Source organism: Sturnira hondurensis, unplaced genomic scaffold (assembly GCF_014824575.4).
Source record: "Sturnira hondurensis isolate 20B ecotype Veracruz unplaced genomic scaffold, ASM1482457v3 Scaffold0021632, whole genome shotgun sequence".
NCBI classification, from domain to species: domain Eukaryota; kingdom Metazoa; phylum Chordata; class Mammalia; order Chiroptera; family Phyllostomidae; genus Sturnira; species Sturnira hondurensis.
Genome location: NW_028094263.1, coordinates 3,490,169 through 3,506,240, shown reverse-complemented (window position 1 = coordinate 3,506,240; position 16,072 = coordinate 3,490,169). Strand labels below are relative to the sequence as shown.

The 16,072-nt window shown below is 52.7% G+C and overlaps 1 protein-coding gene across 1 annotated transcript; it reads left to right on the top strand.

Moving 5' to 3' along the window:
- Window positions 1–204: 204 nt before the first annotated feature.
- TBX21 (T-box transcription factor 21) lies at window positions 205–12,055 on the top strand. Its single transcript, XM_037033491.1, has 6 exons — window positions 205–908; window positions 8,921–9,075; window positions 9,437–9,558; window positions 10,085–10,243; window positions 10,392–10,453; window positions 10,698–12,055. The coding sequence occupies exons 1-6, from the start codon at window positions 415–417 to the stop codon at window positions 11,314–11,316; spliced, it is 1,611 nt and encodes a 536-aa protein (XP_036889386.1). The 5' UTR covers window positions 205–414; the 3' UTR covers window positions 11,317–12,055.
- The last annotated feature ends 4,017 nt before the right edge of the window (window positions 12,056–16,072 follow it).

Genomic DNA, 16,072 nt, shown 5'->3' with positions numbered 1-16,072 from the left:
GGGGGCTGACCCTCCCAGAAGGTAAAATCTTCAAGCACGAACGACGGGTGCCGGAGACTCGCTCGTCTACACGGTGGGGGCCTTCCAGTCCTAGCCGCCCGCCTAGGTTTTGCCACGAGGGGGCGGGGTGAGGCGGGGCGGGGCCGAGGTGGCGGGTGTATGGGGGATCCAGAGAGCTTCATAAAGCCACAGCAAAGGCGCCGCGACGCTAGTGACAGTGGCCGGCTGGAGAGGGAGACCAGGAGCTGCTGCGCGCCCGCCAAACGCGGGCGCAGGACCCAGGCGTCCGAGCCCGGGTTCCGGTGGGGCCCCCGCCCCCGGGGCCCCTGCCCCCGAGCCCTAACCCCTGTGGGCCGCCCCCGCTCGGAGGGGGCTGGCCCTCGACGGCCACGGGAAGGTGCCCGCCCGCCCCGTATGGGCATCGTGGAGCCGGGCTGCGGAGACATGCTGACGGGCACCGAGCCGATGCCGGCGAGCGATGAGGGCCAGGCGCCGGGCGCCGACCCGCAGAACCGCTACTTCTACCCGGAGCCAGGCGCGCAGGACGCGGCCGAGCGTCGCGCGGGCGCCAGCCTGGGGGCGCCCTTCGCCGGGGGCGCCCTGGTGCCGGCCCCGCCGGGTCGCTTCCTCGGAGCCTACACCTACCCGCCCCGGCCCCAGGCCGCCGGCTTCCCCGGGCCGGGAGAGCCCTTCCCGCCGACGCCGAGTGCCGAGGGCTACCACCAGCCCGGGGACGGCTTTGCAGCCCCGGACCCGCGCGCCGGGCTCTACCCGGGGCAGCGCGAGGACTATGCACTGCCGGCCGGGCTGGAGGTTTCGGGGAAGCTGAGAGTCGCGCTCAACAACCACCTGTTGTGGTCCAAGTTCAACCAGCACCAGACGGAGATGATCATCACCAAGCAGGGACGGTGAGTGAAGCGTGCGCCACAGCGCCTACCGGCTCGCCGACGTCCCGCCCGGAACTCGGATGCGTGGTTTTTTGTTGGTTTTTTTTTTCCTTATCTCTGTCTTTTTTTCTGTCTAGACGTTGCTAGTTCCTTCGTGCTGTGCTCCTCACTGTTTTAGTTTAGGCTTCTGAGGCGTGGAGGGGGGCTGGCAATGAAAAGTTCTAGGGGTTGTTTACTCCCGGGAGAGCACACCAGCCGGCGGAAGGGAGATGATGGATGAGAGCGGGTGCGATGCGAGTAACCTCGGTTCAGGGAAATGGTGTTTAGGGGCTCACCCAGAATCGGTGTGTGCCCTGCGCTCTGCCTGAGTTGAGGTCGCAGTAAGCAGAGGGGGAGCTAGTGCTGTGGGTCTGACAGTGCCCGACCCCCCTCAGCCCTGGTGTGTGGGGAAATGGAGGGAGAGCGCAGAGACTTGCAGGGTAGCCGGCACCACCCCAGCCCTCATCTTCCAGGGCCCCCGGGGCCCACCTCTCCCAGAGGTTTGCTGCTGCTGCTGTTCGCATGGCAGCTTTGGGAGGGGCGGTAAGACCAGGATTTGGTGACAGGGAGACACAGTAGCCAAGTTTCCTTTCCGGTAGTTCTTTGAGATCATGTGTCTGGTGTGTGTGTGTGTGTGTGTGTGTGTGTGTGTGTGTGTGTCGTTTGGGGGTTGGTAGAGTGTGCAGGGGGCACAGATCCCTTCCAGGAACAGGCTTCAGCAGGACGGCCCAAATGCCCCTGGGCCCAAGCAGGTGAGGCTAACCTATGGTCCCAGCTGGCAGGCGGTCCCATGGTCTGTACCCTTTGAGGTCTGTACCATGAGAGCCTGTCCACATACTCACTGGTCCAGCCTACAAAACCCATGGCTTAGGTCCCCCTGGGCTCAGTGCATGAGGGGTGGGGTTTGGGGCTGAGGGTGCTGCTTCCGGAGAGAGCGAGCCTCCTGAGTGGGGAAAGAAAGAGAAACTCACGACTTGTGTGGTATTTGTTTAGTAAGCAAGATGCCGGGCGGCCCCTGCCTGTGTCTGGCTGTGAGAGTGAGCACCCACCTTGCTCAGGGGACCCGTGTGGGCAGAGGACCAGCAAGGGCCTGTCTGTGGAGGGGCTGTGTCATGAGCGGGCCTGGGAAGTGTTGAAGAGTGTAAACCAAGTATGGGGCTTGGGCATAAGAGTGGAGAGGCCACCCTGGGCCTGGGATTGGTGTTCAGTCTGGGTGTTGCTGGAACATTCCTCCCTCCTGATGATTTCTGTGGGTGGCCTGGGGCTGAGGGACCTGTCTGCCAGCCACAATTGGCTCAAGCTGCCGAGCTGTTCCTCTTTCCCTGGGACGGGCCCAGGAAAGTCGGCATTTTCTTCGACGGCGCAACCTTCGTCTCCTAAGCCTCCTGGTAATTCCTCTCTGCTCTCCCAACCGTTCTGGGTACACCCTGGCAAAGCCCAGGCTTCTAGTCCCATTGTGTCTGAATTGGAGGGGACCCAAAAGATCTCGTCCGGTCCCCTCCCCGCACAGACAAGGAAACAGGCCCAGAGACCGTAAGAGACTCTTCTAAGTTTACACAGCACACCTGTCACTGGCAGAACTGGCATAAGAGCCCAGATGGTTCCTGCCTGGGTTTCTCCCGTGGCCGGAGTAAAAACAGTACCCACAGTGTCCCAAGGCCTTGATGCATTCACAGTGCTTTCACTTCCATTATTTCTCTGTGCGCTAGGTAGGTCAAGCGGTCCCCCCATTATACAGCTGAGGGCACTGAGGCGCAGGGGTAGTAAGTGGCTTACATTCGGTCACACAGAGACCTGAACTTGGGCCTCCGCCCTGTTGTGTGGTCGGAAAGCCTTTGTACCCTGGGGCCTGGCCTAGGTCTTCCCACGGCCACTGCCAGGCCCTGGCCCCTCCAGTCTCTGGAGGTGGGGTGGACGGAGCACCAGCCAGAACTGCAGGGGCCCAACGGGCGCCAGGCCAGCTGTTTAGGGAGGCGTCTCAGAGGCTGTCTGTCTGAGCGTGGGTTCCCACCTCTACCCCTGTGGCCTCCTTCTTTCCTTTAGGTTTTTCCTGAATAATTCTCTCTTGACATGTTTTGTTGTCTCCTATTTACATCCATACACTTTTCTTTTTTAAATATTTTATTTATTTATTTTCAGAGGGGAAGGGAAGGAGAGAGAGAGAAAAATATCAATGTATGGTTGTCTCTCGTGAGTCCCCCGCTGGGAACTGGCCTGCAACCCAGGCAGGTGCCCAGACTGGGAATCGAACCACGATCGTGTGGTTCGCAGGCCCGCGCTCAATCCACTGAGCTACACCAGCCAGGGCCATACACTTTTCTTCTTTATTTTTTATTATATACACTATTACAGTAGTGTCCACTTTGCCCCTTTGCCCACTTCCACCCAGCCCCCGCCCCCTCCTTCAGGCTGTACTTTTTTTCATTATGAAAAATTACAGTACAACAGACCCTCAAATAATACAGGTTTGAATTGAGCATGTCCACTTATGCGCCTGTTTTTTTCAATAAATACTATAAATGCATTAACTCATCCTTATGATTATCTTAGTAACATTTTCTTTTTTCAAACTATGATACATTTATTTTTCAAAAGGTTTTATTTTTAGAGGGAGGGAAAAGGAGGGAGAAAGAAGGAGAGAAACGTCAGTGTGTGGTTGCCTCTCACACGGCCCCCACTGGGGACCTGGCCCACACCCAGGCATGTGCCCTGACTGGGAATCGAACCAGTGACCTTTTGGTTCGCAGCCCGTGCCCAGTCCACTGACCCACACCATCCAGGGCTGATTACATTTTCTTTTCCCTAGCTTACTCTATTATAAGGATACAGTGTGTATGTGTAAATAGATCATTTATGTTATCTGTTCAGCTTCAATTACTGGTCAGCAAGCAGTAGGCTAGTTGTCCTTCAGTTTTGGGGGAGTCAAAGGTCGTAAGTAAATTTTCAACTGCACAGGGGTTGGTGCCCCTGACAGGGCCAACGGTGAGGAGAAAACGTAATGACCCCCCGCCCCACCCCGCCCCGCAGACTAGCTTCGGCGGTTGTCAACGCCGGTCCAGTCTTGTTTCTTCCTTCCCCTCACTCCACTTCTGCCCCTCGGGTTGGCAACAGTGTTAGTGATGACGCCGAGAGTTAGTGGGTAAACCTTAGACGCCATACTGTGGCATCCTGGAATATTTCTTTATGCATCTCTAAAAGTGACTTTTTAAAAAATGATCATAGTGCCATTAACAAACCCGAAAAAGGAATGCCTGAATAGCGTTCATGTTCCCTAATTTTTCATAAGCGTGCATGTGTATGTGTGTGTGTGTTTTCCATAATCCTCCGGCTTCGGTCCATCTAGAGGGACTGCTTCGTACGCCACAGGCTCCCTGTTGGAAGAGGACAGCAGCCCCTCTCCGTTTTCTTTAACGCCTCCCCGTGGATCAGGCCTCGGGTGCCCCATGGTGGGGTGGAAGGGATAGGGGACTCACCACCCTCAATTCAGCCCCACCAGCCCTGCGTCACCCCTTCGCTAGGAAGTAGGCGGCCATTTTCTTCTGCTGCTGGCTTCTGAAGGGCAAGAGTTGGGCTCAGAGGGTAGCAACCTTTCCATCCCCTGCTTTGGCAGGACGGCGTGTCCCTCCGTGGGTTCCAGTGACCTGCCAGTCACCACCACATCACCCACGGCCTTCTTCCTTTTTGAAAAATCCTTCCAGCCCAGGCTCACCCACAGCCCCACCACCTTTTGCGTTGAGCTGACTCACTTGCTCCCAGATCCTTCCTCTCCCTCCCACCCCTGAATGCGGGCCAGTGATACAGGGCTTGCCCTCCTCCAGGGGCAGGAATCAGGGTGGCGGGGCAGGCGGTGCTTCCAGGTTCAGAGACTGGCCCAGGCAGCTCAGGCAGGGCTGGGAGCAGGGACTTGAGGACGAACTGAGGGACTGGTAAACTGGAGACTTTGATGTTCAAGTTCATGTGTTTGTGGAGACTTGGAGTGCCTGGTGGTGCCCACCCAGACTTGTTTTGTGTTTCAGTGCGGCCCTGGGTTTGTGCTATGAATGTGTTGCTGAGCACGTACGAGTTGACGCTAGACATTCTCAGTAGAGGAAGAGAGAGGCTGGTGTCTGTGTGTGTGTGTGTGTGTGTGTGTGGGTGTACATTAATTGCTGGCAATCCCCACATTTTTGGGTGTGATTAGTTGATTATTATAATTAAGATCACTTTGGGTAGGTCTGTTGTTAAGTAGCTCAATTTGCATCTGTGTGCGTCTGTGGGAAGTTAGGGGTTTACACAACAATCTCAGTCCCGCACAGCCCTCCGTCAAGGCCTCACAGCCCTTGTGGTTTTCCCTTCTCTATGTTCCCAATTCCAAGAACGTTAAAAATCTTTCAAAAGTATCTGTACCTTTAAGGTTGCTTTCATCTGAGCCGACTGGCTTCATTTCTCTCAGGGCAGGCAAAGACAGCTCTGCTTTCTGTTCAACCATTTGCTAATGGCCGTCTGATTTCTGTGGAGTGGGTCTGAGTTGGTGGGAGAGGAAGACCCCTTGATCACAGAGTACACTTTTTGCATGTGGATGGGTACAGGCATGGCCGGAGAACCCTCCCAAAACGTGCCACCAGTTCACACCCCTGCCAGTAGTGTACGAGAGGACGCATTTCCCCACAGGCCCATTGGAGATATTACCAATTTTGAAACACTTTGCCAACACGCCTGACAAAAACCGTCCCCTTTTAAATTTACACTTAATGGTGGTGAATTGGAGCACGTCGGAGGTGTCCGGGATGGGGGAGGGTTCCGATGACCCTGCAAATATTTCAAGGCAGGGTGGTCTTTAGGGGCATCAGAGGAGTTCGGGGTCTTGGAGCCTGTCCTCTGAAGGCAGAATGGTCACTGGTCTTTCCGGGGGTCTCAGTTTGGCACCACAGACCCATCTTGGCCCCCTGTCCCTTGCCAGCAAAGTGTCATGTAAATCTGAGGCTATTTTGGGATTCCAGCTGGTGGCGATTCTAGACTTTTAGGGTGAAATCGAGACCTCCCTTCTCCTCTCCCCTTTGCCCGTCCTCTTCCTGTGTGTTCTCCATTTCCCACTGTGAGCGGTAAGTGAGACGAAGTGACGGAGACCGCGGCCTGTGCTTTGCTCTCCCGCCAGGGAGCTGTCGCTGCACCTCTTCAAGCCTCGTTTCCTTCAAGTATAAAATTGGGAATAACATTTTTTTGTTTTTAAAGGTTTTATTTATTTCTTTTGAGAAAGAAAGGCAAGGGAGAGAGAAAGAGAGGGAGAGAAACATGAATGAGTGGTTGCCTCTCACGCGCTCCCCACTGGGGACCCAGCCTATGACCCAGGCATGTGCCCTGAGTGGGAATCAAACCAGCAACCCCTTGGTTTGCAGGCTGGCACTCAATCCCCTGGAGCCACACCAGCCAGGGCAGAAATAGTGTTTTTTATCTCAGCAAACTGGCTGCTGCATGAGTAGAGGCGCAGCAAATACATTTTCTTCTCTCCCCTCAATCCCACAAGCTTGGGTAGGAACCAGTGACCATGCAGGAAACATGCGAGTGGCCTGACCGCTGTTGTAGAATGAGTTGGGAGGAAGGGGTTAAGAACATTCTCCCACCCTTGATTGCTCATTCCTAACCTTTGATTTCTCAAGTTGACTGGCCTGCCGAGTCCCGGGGACCCAGGGCCTGGAACTGGAACCCTGGACTCCTGCTTGGGGTCCTTCATCCTGGCCAGAGGGCTTTGAGAGCTCAGCCTAGAAGAAGGAGGGATTGGGGTGGGGTGGGAGAGGGGGTGAGCTGAGTTTCACATCTTTTGAACATCTTAACAACCATCAGAGAAAAGATGGAGAAGAAACTGAGGTTTGGTCTGACAATGAACTTGGCCAAGGTCATAAGACTGGTAAGTCTCTCAATCTCAGCTCAGGAGAGTCTGAGGAAGACAGGAATGTGATAATGGGAGATGGAGATCCATCTCCCAGGGCTATCGAGGGTGTTTCTCTGGGACCCCATGGGGACTAGGAACCACCCAACAACGTTCCTAGGGCCCTGGACTCTCTTTTCCCCACGTTTCCTGATTCGTGGACCAGTGCCTTTCTTCCCGTCCTCGGGAACTTCTGGTAGGAAGAGGAGAGAAGTATGTGGGAATGGCAAGTAATTCTGATGCGGGTAACTCTGACATCCTGAAAACTCGGTTCTTCCTGCCTGTGTTAGAAGAGAAAGGGTGAGCCATTGGAGATGATGACGGCCCTGGTGCTGGTGGAGGTGGTGGTCATAGTAAAGGCAGTGATGGTGGAGGGGACAAGTGTAGTGATGTTGGTAGTGGAGTTGATGGCGGTGGTGGTGGTTGAGGTGCTGGTTGTAGTGATGGTAAACGTGCCAGTTGTAGTGATGGTGGTGATGGAGTTGGCAATGGTGATGGTGGTGGTGGTGGTGGACCAGAGACTGTTGTGATGGTGATATGGAAGTGATGGTTGTGGTTATGGTGAAGCTGGTGTTGTAGTGATGGTGGTGGTTGGGTGGTGTTGATGAGAATGGCGGCAGTCGTAATGATGGCGATGGTTGCGAGGATGGAGGTGATGGGGGTGGTGATGGCGGACATGGCTGTGGCATAGCAGTGCTTCTTTCTCTGGATTTATTACTCTGGCACACGCAGTGGCGCAGCATCCCAGCACCAGCGTCCTCTGCCGCCCCTGGGCACCAGAGCTCCGAGCATGAGCACTGTGCCCTGCAGAGTCCTCTTTCGGGTAGATGGAAAGGTCCACTAGGACTTCAGCTACTTCCCTGGCGGCCCAGGCCATCCTGCAGACACCGGGTGCAGCTGGGTGGAGCAGGGAGCGCCTGTGGATGGGTGCCACAGGGCCAGGAGTGTGTCAGCGCTGTGAGAGCCACTGTGGAGAGAACGGGTGTCAGACTGAGGCCAGATCAGGGCTCAGGGTGGGGCTGTGGCATGGGAACCTAGTAGGAATTGCCTGTGAGGGACTGGCCTGGGGCTTTGGTCCCCTCTAGGAAGCACACAACTTTACAGATCATGGTGTGCAGCTAATGTCTAGCAACTGACCCTCTGAAAGAAAAACATTTTTGTTTTTAAAATATTTTTTTAAATAATTTTATTTATTTATTTTTAGAGAGAGGGGGAAAGGAGGGAGAAAGAGAGTGAGAGAAATACCTATCGATCAGTTGCCTCTTGCACACCCCCCACTGGGGACCTGGCCCCCAACCCAGGCGTGTGTCCTCAATGGGAACTGAACCAGTGACCTTTCAGTTCTCAGGCTGGAGCTCAATCCACTGAGCCACACCAGCCAGAGCTGAAAGAAAAACATTTTCTAAAGCTCAGATTCAGTGTTTGCTGATTTCTGTGATATAAGTACCCCTACGATGGCTGAGTTTAAGCTACCCATGGGGTGTTACCCAGCTCGGAGTTGGGAACAGCCGAGGAGTACTGCACATGTCTAGTACGTCCACTCCATGCACACGGGCAACGGGTGTGCACGACCTCAACGGTGAGATAATAGAATGTGGTAAAAGATCTGGGAAGTGATAATTTTGAGTTCTTACTGCCTTGGTTTAATGTATTTCGTTATGAGTTTATATAACTTAATTTTTTATTTAAAAATTTTTACTTATTTCTTTTTAGAGAGGGGGGAGGGAGGGAGAAAGAGGGAGAGAATCATTGATGTTCAAGAGATACATTGATCAGTTGCCTCTTGCACGCCCCTTGCTGGAGACCTGGCCCGCAACCCAGGCATGTGCCCTGACTGGGAATCAAACTTGCCACCGACCGTTGAGTTTGCAACCCAGTGCTCAATCCACGGAACTACACCAGCCAGGGCTAGATAACTTAATTTTTAATTATGGCTGTTAACAAATGGCTGGCAAACTTTCTGAACATTTTCAGTCGGCTCTCAGGAGGGGCGCAGGCCGACTCCAGTACACCAACACCTTTGCACACGGCATGGCTGTCCAAGGGCCTGCGGCTGATGGATATTGCTTGGTCTCTTTGTTCTCCCCAGACGGATGTTTCCATTCCTGTCATTTACTGTGGCGGGGCTGGAGCCCACCAGCCATTACCGGATGTTCGTGGATGTGGTCCTGGTGGACCAGCACCACTGGCGGTATCAGAGCGGCAAGTGGGTGCAGTGCGGAAAGGCGGAGGGCAGCATGCCAGGTATGCGCCCGGTTTCGGGAGAGTGGACACCTTTTCTCCAAGACTGGGCGCCCCCTGGTGGATCCAGAGGGAACCCCCATACCCCTGCACACGCCCCCTAGGATTTAAGCCCCATCACACTGGATGCCATCCTATCCCACCTTAGCTCCTCCCACTTCTCGCTTCCGTTCTATTTGTCATCTCTTTTCTGATTTGCTCTGGCCTCCTCCTCTGTCCTCTGCCCACACCTCCCTTCGCCCTGCCTCGTCCGGTCATTCCCCTGCGTCCCTTTTGGCATCCCTTTCAGAACAGGCAAAGGAGGCCCGCATCACTTGTGGGTCTGGCTCAGGGGCCGCGTGCCAAACAGGCTAACTGTCCACAGGAAACCGCATGTACGTCCACCCAGATTCCCCCAACACTGGAGCCCACTGGATGCGCCAGGAAGTGTCGTTCGGGAAACTAAAGCTCACAAACAACAAAGGGGCCTCCAACAATGCGACTCAGGTGGGACTCCCCGACAGGGCTAACCCCGCCCCCAGGCCTGGTCCGGAGGCCACAGGGGTGTCCTGCAGGCTGATACTGTTTCCTGGGAGTCATTTTCCTTCCTCTCCAACTCTATTTTCCCCCATCCACCTTGAGGGGAAGATGAGATCGGAAGAAGCTGAATCTCAGGGCAGACGGGGCCCCACATTCAGGCTGACACATTCAGGCCAAGCCAGCCGGGGGCTTCCTCCACCAAATCCCCAGCTGCCCTCACTCGGGTGCCATGCTGGGTGTAGAGTGGGCACCTGTGATCCCAGGGAATGGTTGCCCTGAACAGCCCTGTTTGTGCTAATACCTCGGTCACGGTGGACATCTGGGGACAGGAAATGGGGTGAGAGGGTAGAGTTGGTGCCTCCCAAGGAGCTGGGGACTGGGGTTGGAAGGCCTGGGAGATGTTACATTGTGGCAGAGCAAGGGATTGGACACAACGACCTCAGATTGGGGGGCCCCTCCTCCCCACCCTCACCACCTTCCTGCTCTCTCTCAGATGATTGTACTTCAGTCCCTCCATAAGTACCAGCCCCGGCTGCACATCGTAGAGGTGAATGATGGAGAGCCAGAGGTGGCCTGCAACGCTTCCAACACGCACATCTTCACTTTCCAAGAAACCCAGTTCATTGCCGTGACGGCCTACCAGAATGCCGAGGTGAGGGCTGCCCTGGCAGCCGAGTGTGGGCCTGAGCCTGGGAGGGGGAGCACGGGGAGAGTGGGGTCCCAGCCTCCCTTGGGGGGGATTTTGGAAGTTTCCTAGCCCCACACTCAGGACTCAGGACACTGTTTTCCCCCCTCACTAGATTACTCAGCTGAAAATTGATAATAACCCTTTTGCCAAAGGATTCCGGGAGAACTTTGAATCGTAAGTGCTATTGGTTTCAACCCACCTTTGCAGAGGCCTCCTCTTGGCCCCTCCTGAGACTGGGTGGGACCCCAGATGCCCTCTGCACATCTCTCTCTGCCCTGAGGCTGGGAGAGGCTGGGGTGGGTGCTGGAGAGTGGGTGGGCCAGGGAAGAAGGGGCTAGGGCAGAATGTGCAACAAGCAGGCTCATCAGTGACCGGTACCGCTCTCGAACCCTGTCTTCTTGCCTCCCATTTTTTTTAGCATGTACGCATCTGTTGACAACAGTGTCCCTTCTCCTCCTGGACCCAACTGTCAGTTGCTTGGGGGAGACCACTACTCTCCGCTCCTACCCAACCAGTATCCCGTTCCCAACCGTTTCTACCCTGATCTTCCTGGCCAAGCCAAGGATGTGGTTCCCCAGCCTTATTGGCTAGGGGCCCCCCGGGACCACAGCTACGAGGCCGAGCTTCGAGCAGTCAGCATGAAGCCTGCATTCCTGCCCTCGGCCCCTGGGCCCACCATGTCCTACTACAGAGGCCAGGAGGTCCTGGCGCCTGGAGCTGGCTGGCCTGTGGCCCCCCAGTACCCTCCCAAGATGGGTCCAGCCAGCTGGTTTCGCCCCATGCGGACTCTGCCCATGGAACCTGGTCCTGGTGCTTCAGAGGCGCGGGGGCTAGAGGACCAGGGCTCCGCCTCTCTGTGGACTGAGATCACCCCCCTCCGGCCAGAGTCTGGTGACTCTGGACTGGGTGAAGGAGACTCTAAGAGGAGGCGTGTGTCCCCCTATCCTTCCAGTGGTGACAGCTCCTCCCCTGCTGGGGCCCCTTCTCCCTTCGATAAGGACACTGAAAGCCAGTTTTATAACTATTTTCCCAACTGAGCAGGTGACTCAGGGAAAGGAACAGAAACAGCATTGTTAGGTTAGAGGACCTCACCTAACACAGACAACAGACAGACTCCGACCGAACAGTCCCCAGCTCCCTCTGGCCCTTCTCCTTTTGTTGCTGATGGAGAAAGAGGGGGTCCAGAAGGATTCTGGGCTTCACTGGCTGCTACTTGGCCCATGGTGAAACCTGAAAGGCATGTTCCCTCCCTTGCCTGTGCCCTAACTACAGTCATTTACCTGGTGCTGCTTCTGGCTGTGGGTTCCCAGCTGGAGAAGAGAAAACAGAACTAGAAGGTCTCGGACACAAAGGCCGCCCTCTGTTCTGAGGGGTGGCTGTGGGGTTTGGGTGGGGAAGTGGAGGCCTGGTTCTCGTCCTCTGTGGAGGAACTTGCAGCATTTCTGTTTGCATGTGTGTGAATCCCTGATCTGAAAATAAAGATACACGGATTTTGTAACAGTCAGCCAGCTGAGGTTGGGGGAGGATCCAGGTGACTTTGGGCAGCTGGCCGGGCCCCAGCTGCTCAGAGACAGCCAGGTCCAAGGGAGGGGCTGGGGTGGGGGAACGGTGCATGTCTCAAGAAGCAAAGTCCTGGGGAGGGTGGGTGATGTGTGTGCGCGCGCTCGTTTCCTTTTTTATTTTTGGAATGGGGTGGCTATTTATTGTACAGAGAATGGTATCTAGATATATTTCTTTGTCTTTATCACTTTCTGAAAATAAACATGAAACTGGCAAGTGTATGCTCCTCTGGTGCCCGGTCGGGGGACTGAGGGACTCCGCTGGGAACTACAGGGGCACCAAAGTTGTTCTTCGGGCTCCGGAACAGAACTTCTGAAGAACCTGTACCCCCTGGAAGACCAGAGTGACTTCCTTCAGGGGTTACACTGCGTTAGAGCAAGAATGTGTGTCCTTCCTCCCTTCGGTGCTCAGGTCGATGGCGTCTGCTGCCTCGTAAGGCGTCTTGGGACAGAGGACCCTTCCACTGCCTGTGTGTGGCTGCTGGCCTCTGTGAGGGCAAGGCCAGAGGACGGGGTGGGGGAGGGCGCCGGGGCTCTGAGGGGAAGGATGGCCTCGACCTCTCTTTGCATTTGTGGCAACTTTGCTTCTCCATCTTCATCTTGGGGTTGTTCAGGAGTTAAAGGAGTAAGTGTAAATTGGGCCACAGGACACTGCTGTTTTTGTGAGTCAAGAACAGCCAAATTTTGTAAGCTAAGAACTGGCCATTCGTATGGTTCAACCTAACAGCTGGGAAAGGTTGACAAGTGTGTAACCTAGGGTCACTGTCGCTGCTACCATTCTCCAGCTCTGTCTGTCTCTCTCTCTATATATATATGTATATGCTGCTGAGTCGTGTCTGGTACATGCTTCTTTTTAAGGAATTTAAGCGATGCAGAAAAGTACAAAAGCAGCAATAAATTATCCCAAATCTAACCACCCAACCACAATTATTAACATCAGGCGGGTTAGATGGAAAGACAAAGACTTTTACAAAACATACTGAAAATGCTTTTTCTTAATCAACTCAACACGACTGAATTTTATTTGACAGAGTTGATAACAACAAACCCCCCAAACCTGTCTAATAAACCACCAACCCTCCCCCTGCCCCCCGCCACCCCCCCCCCCCCGCCCAAACTCGCAAGGGAGTGAGGAGAACGGCCGACCTCAAGATTCATTTTTTCTTCATGATACGAAATCCTCCTTCAGACAGCCCGCTCAGGTTGAGAAAGAAGCCACGGGAGACTTGCAGAGTCGTTCCTTTCGTTCCTTTCGCCTCCGCGCAGGTCAAGGTGCCCCTTCCTAGTGGGGGACTTGGCGTGTGTCCCCAGTTCTGTTCGGAGCCTAGAAAGCTGGACTCCCATCACAGTGTGCTTCTCTCCCTTTACCGGTCTCTACCTGAGGCTGTGTTCATCGCCACCTAGCCCGCAGAAGGAAAAGATAAGGGGGCGAGCTTGGGTCCACTCCCTTCGGTTTGAAAGCTCTGCGTTTTGTAAACGACATCGGGAGCTCCGCCACATTGTGCCCGTGAGTGCAGACTGCGTCTCCCCCGTCCCACCCTTGGGCTGTCGCTCTCTGGAGACAACGGGACGACTTGGGCCTACTTCCTTTCTCGGGGACCGTGGTTGGCAATCACAACACCCTCCCCACGCTGATCTCTGGTGGGCTTGGGCCACCTCCTTATGTAATGAGGTGAGGGGAGTTGCGATGGAGTCGTGTTCCATCATTTTTTTCCAGAAGCCTGGCTGTCTGTGTTTTGCTGTGGTGTCATGAAGGTTCATTNCTCCGCGCAGGTCAAGGTGCCCCTTCCTAGTGGGGGACTTGGCGTGTGTCCCCAGTTCTGTTCGGAGCCTAGAAAGCTGGACTCCCATCACAGTGTGCTTCTCTCCCTTTACCGGTCTCTACCTGAGGCTGTGTTCATCGCCACCTAGCCCGCAGAAGGAAAAGATAAGGGGGCGAGCTTGGGTCCACTCCCTTCCGTTTGAAAGCTCTGCGTTTTGTAAACGACATCGGGAGCTCCGCCACATTGTGCCCGTGAGTGCAGACTGCGTCTCCCCCGTCCCACTCTTGGGCTGTCGCTCTCTGGAGACAACGGGACGACTTGGGCCTACTTCCTTTCTCGGGGACCGTGGTTGGCAATCACAACGCCCTCCCCACGCTGATCTCGGGTGGGCTTGGGCCACCTCCTTATGTAATGAGGTGAGGGGAGTTGCGATGGAGTCGTGTTCCATCATTTTTTTCCAGAAGCCTGGCTGTCTGTGTTTTGCTGCGGTGTCATGAAGGTTCATTACTATTCTTTCTTCTCTATCAAATGTATCTTTTACTGCTACGTGTATTACCGAATATATGGATATATTATAAATGACTATAATATACACACACACGCAGAGTCCTTAGTTACTGGAATGCATTTTACCTTAAATATTATGTGGTCTGGCATTAATGTTTCCATTTGTACTTTGTTTTTATTTGAGTTCATATGATAAGTTTTCTCCTATTTAGTTGATAATGTCTTAGTTTCATTTTCGTTGAAGTTATGCCTGTCAGGCGGCAAACTATTGGACTTAAAAACACATTTTATGACTCTTTACTTAAAATATTTTTATTTATTGACAAATATAATGATTACATTAACCCACCACACAACTCAACACTAATAATAAAACTTAAGCACTAATAAAAATCAGAGCTAGTTATATATTACTCCATCCCACCTCCTACCTTTTCTTTATAGGTAACAAGTATCTTGAACTTTGTATTCATCTTTTTCTTGCTTTTCAAATTGTGTTAACACTTCATGTATCTCATTATCACATTGTTTAGTTTTAGTTGTTTTAAATTTTACAAAATGTGTGTGTGTCTATATATATTATATTATCCTTCTGTGCATGAACAGGGAATATATCTTCATTTATTTGGTCACCCTTATGGTCCTTCAGTAACATTTTATAATTTATAAGTATAAGTCTTGTACATCTTTTATTAGGTTTATTATTAGGTATTTTTCCTCTATAAAAGGTATCTTTTTAAATTTTTTTTATTTATTTAGCCCTGGCTGGTGTAGCTCAGTGGATTGAGTGCGGGCCTGTGAACCAGACGATCGTGGTTCGATTCCCAGTCAGGGCACCTGCTTGGGTTGCAGGCCAGTTTCCGGCAGGGGCCAGTTCCCTGCAGGGGATGCACGAGAAGCAACCATACATTGATGTTTCCTTCCTCTCTCCTTCCCTTCCCCTCTAAAGATAAATAAATAAAATATTTTTAAAAAATTTTTATTTATTTATTTATCTTTAGAGGGGAAGGGAAGGAGGGAAGGAGAAAAATATCAATGTATGGCTGCCTCTAGTGCGTCCCCTGCTGGGAACTGGCCTGCAACCCAGGCATGTGCCCTGACTGGGAATCGAACCTCGATCCTTTGATTTGCAGGTCCACGCTCAATCCACTGAGCTACCCTAGCCAGGGCTATAAAAGGTATCTTTTAAAAATACGTTTCTTAATTCTTCATTACTGGTGTATAGAATTGCAGTTGGTTTTTTCATTTTGAGCTTAAGCTCCAGCCGCCTTGCTAGATAAACTGTCTTATTATGTTTCAATGCTTTGCTGTAAATTCATGTTTTCTCTATGGCTAGTCAGGTTATTTCAAATAATGACAGTTTTATTTCCTCCTTTATAATCATCATGCTTCTATTGTTTCTCCTCTTACTGTGCTGGCCAGGACTTCAAGGACGAGTCTCTTGCCTTTTGGGGGATGATTCCTGCCCTCAATTTATTCCACATTTTCCCTTATATTGGTTTGGCCTTTCTGTAATTTGTTTCTATTATTTAAGTGGTTACTCCATACATTTAATATGCACATTTAATTGAACAAACTTGAGTGATATTTTATGTTCCCTTCTGGCCAATAGAACAATTTTAAATCACTTTATTTCTGATCTTCCTCCTCCTGACATACTATTGTTTTTCCTCTCAACTTACCAATTTGTTTATTTTTAATTTTATTTATCTACTTTATTCTTAGAGAGGGAAACGGAGGGAGAGAAACATCAGTGTGTGGTTGCCTCTCGTGTGCCCCCGCCGCTGTGGACCCAGCTCACAACCCTGGCATGTGCCCTGACTGGGAATTGAACCAGCGACTTCTTGGTTCTCAATCTACTGAGCCATACCAACCAGGGCTCAATTTACAATTTTGAACATTTCAGTTCTTTTATGTTAATCCCCACAGATTACACTCCTCTATTACTTGACTGAGACAGTATT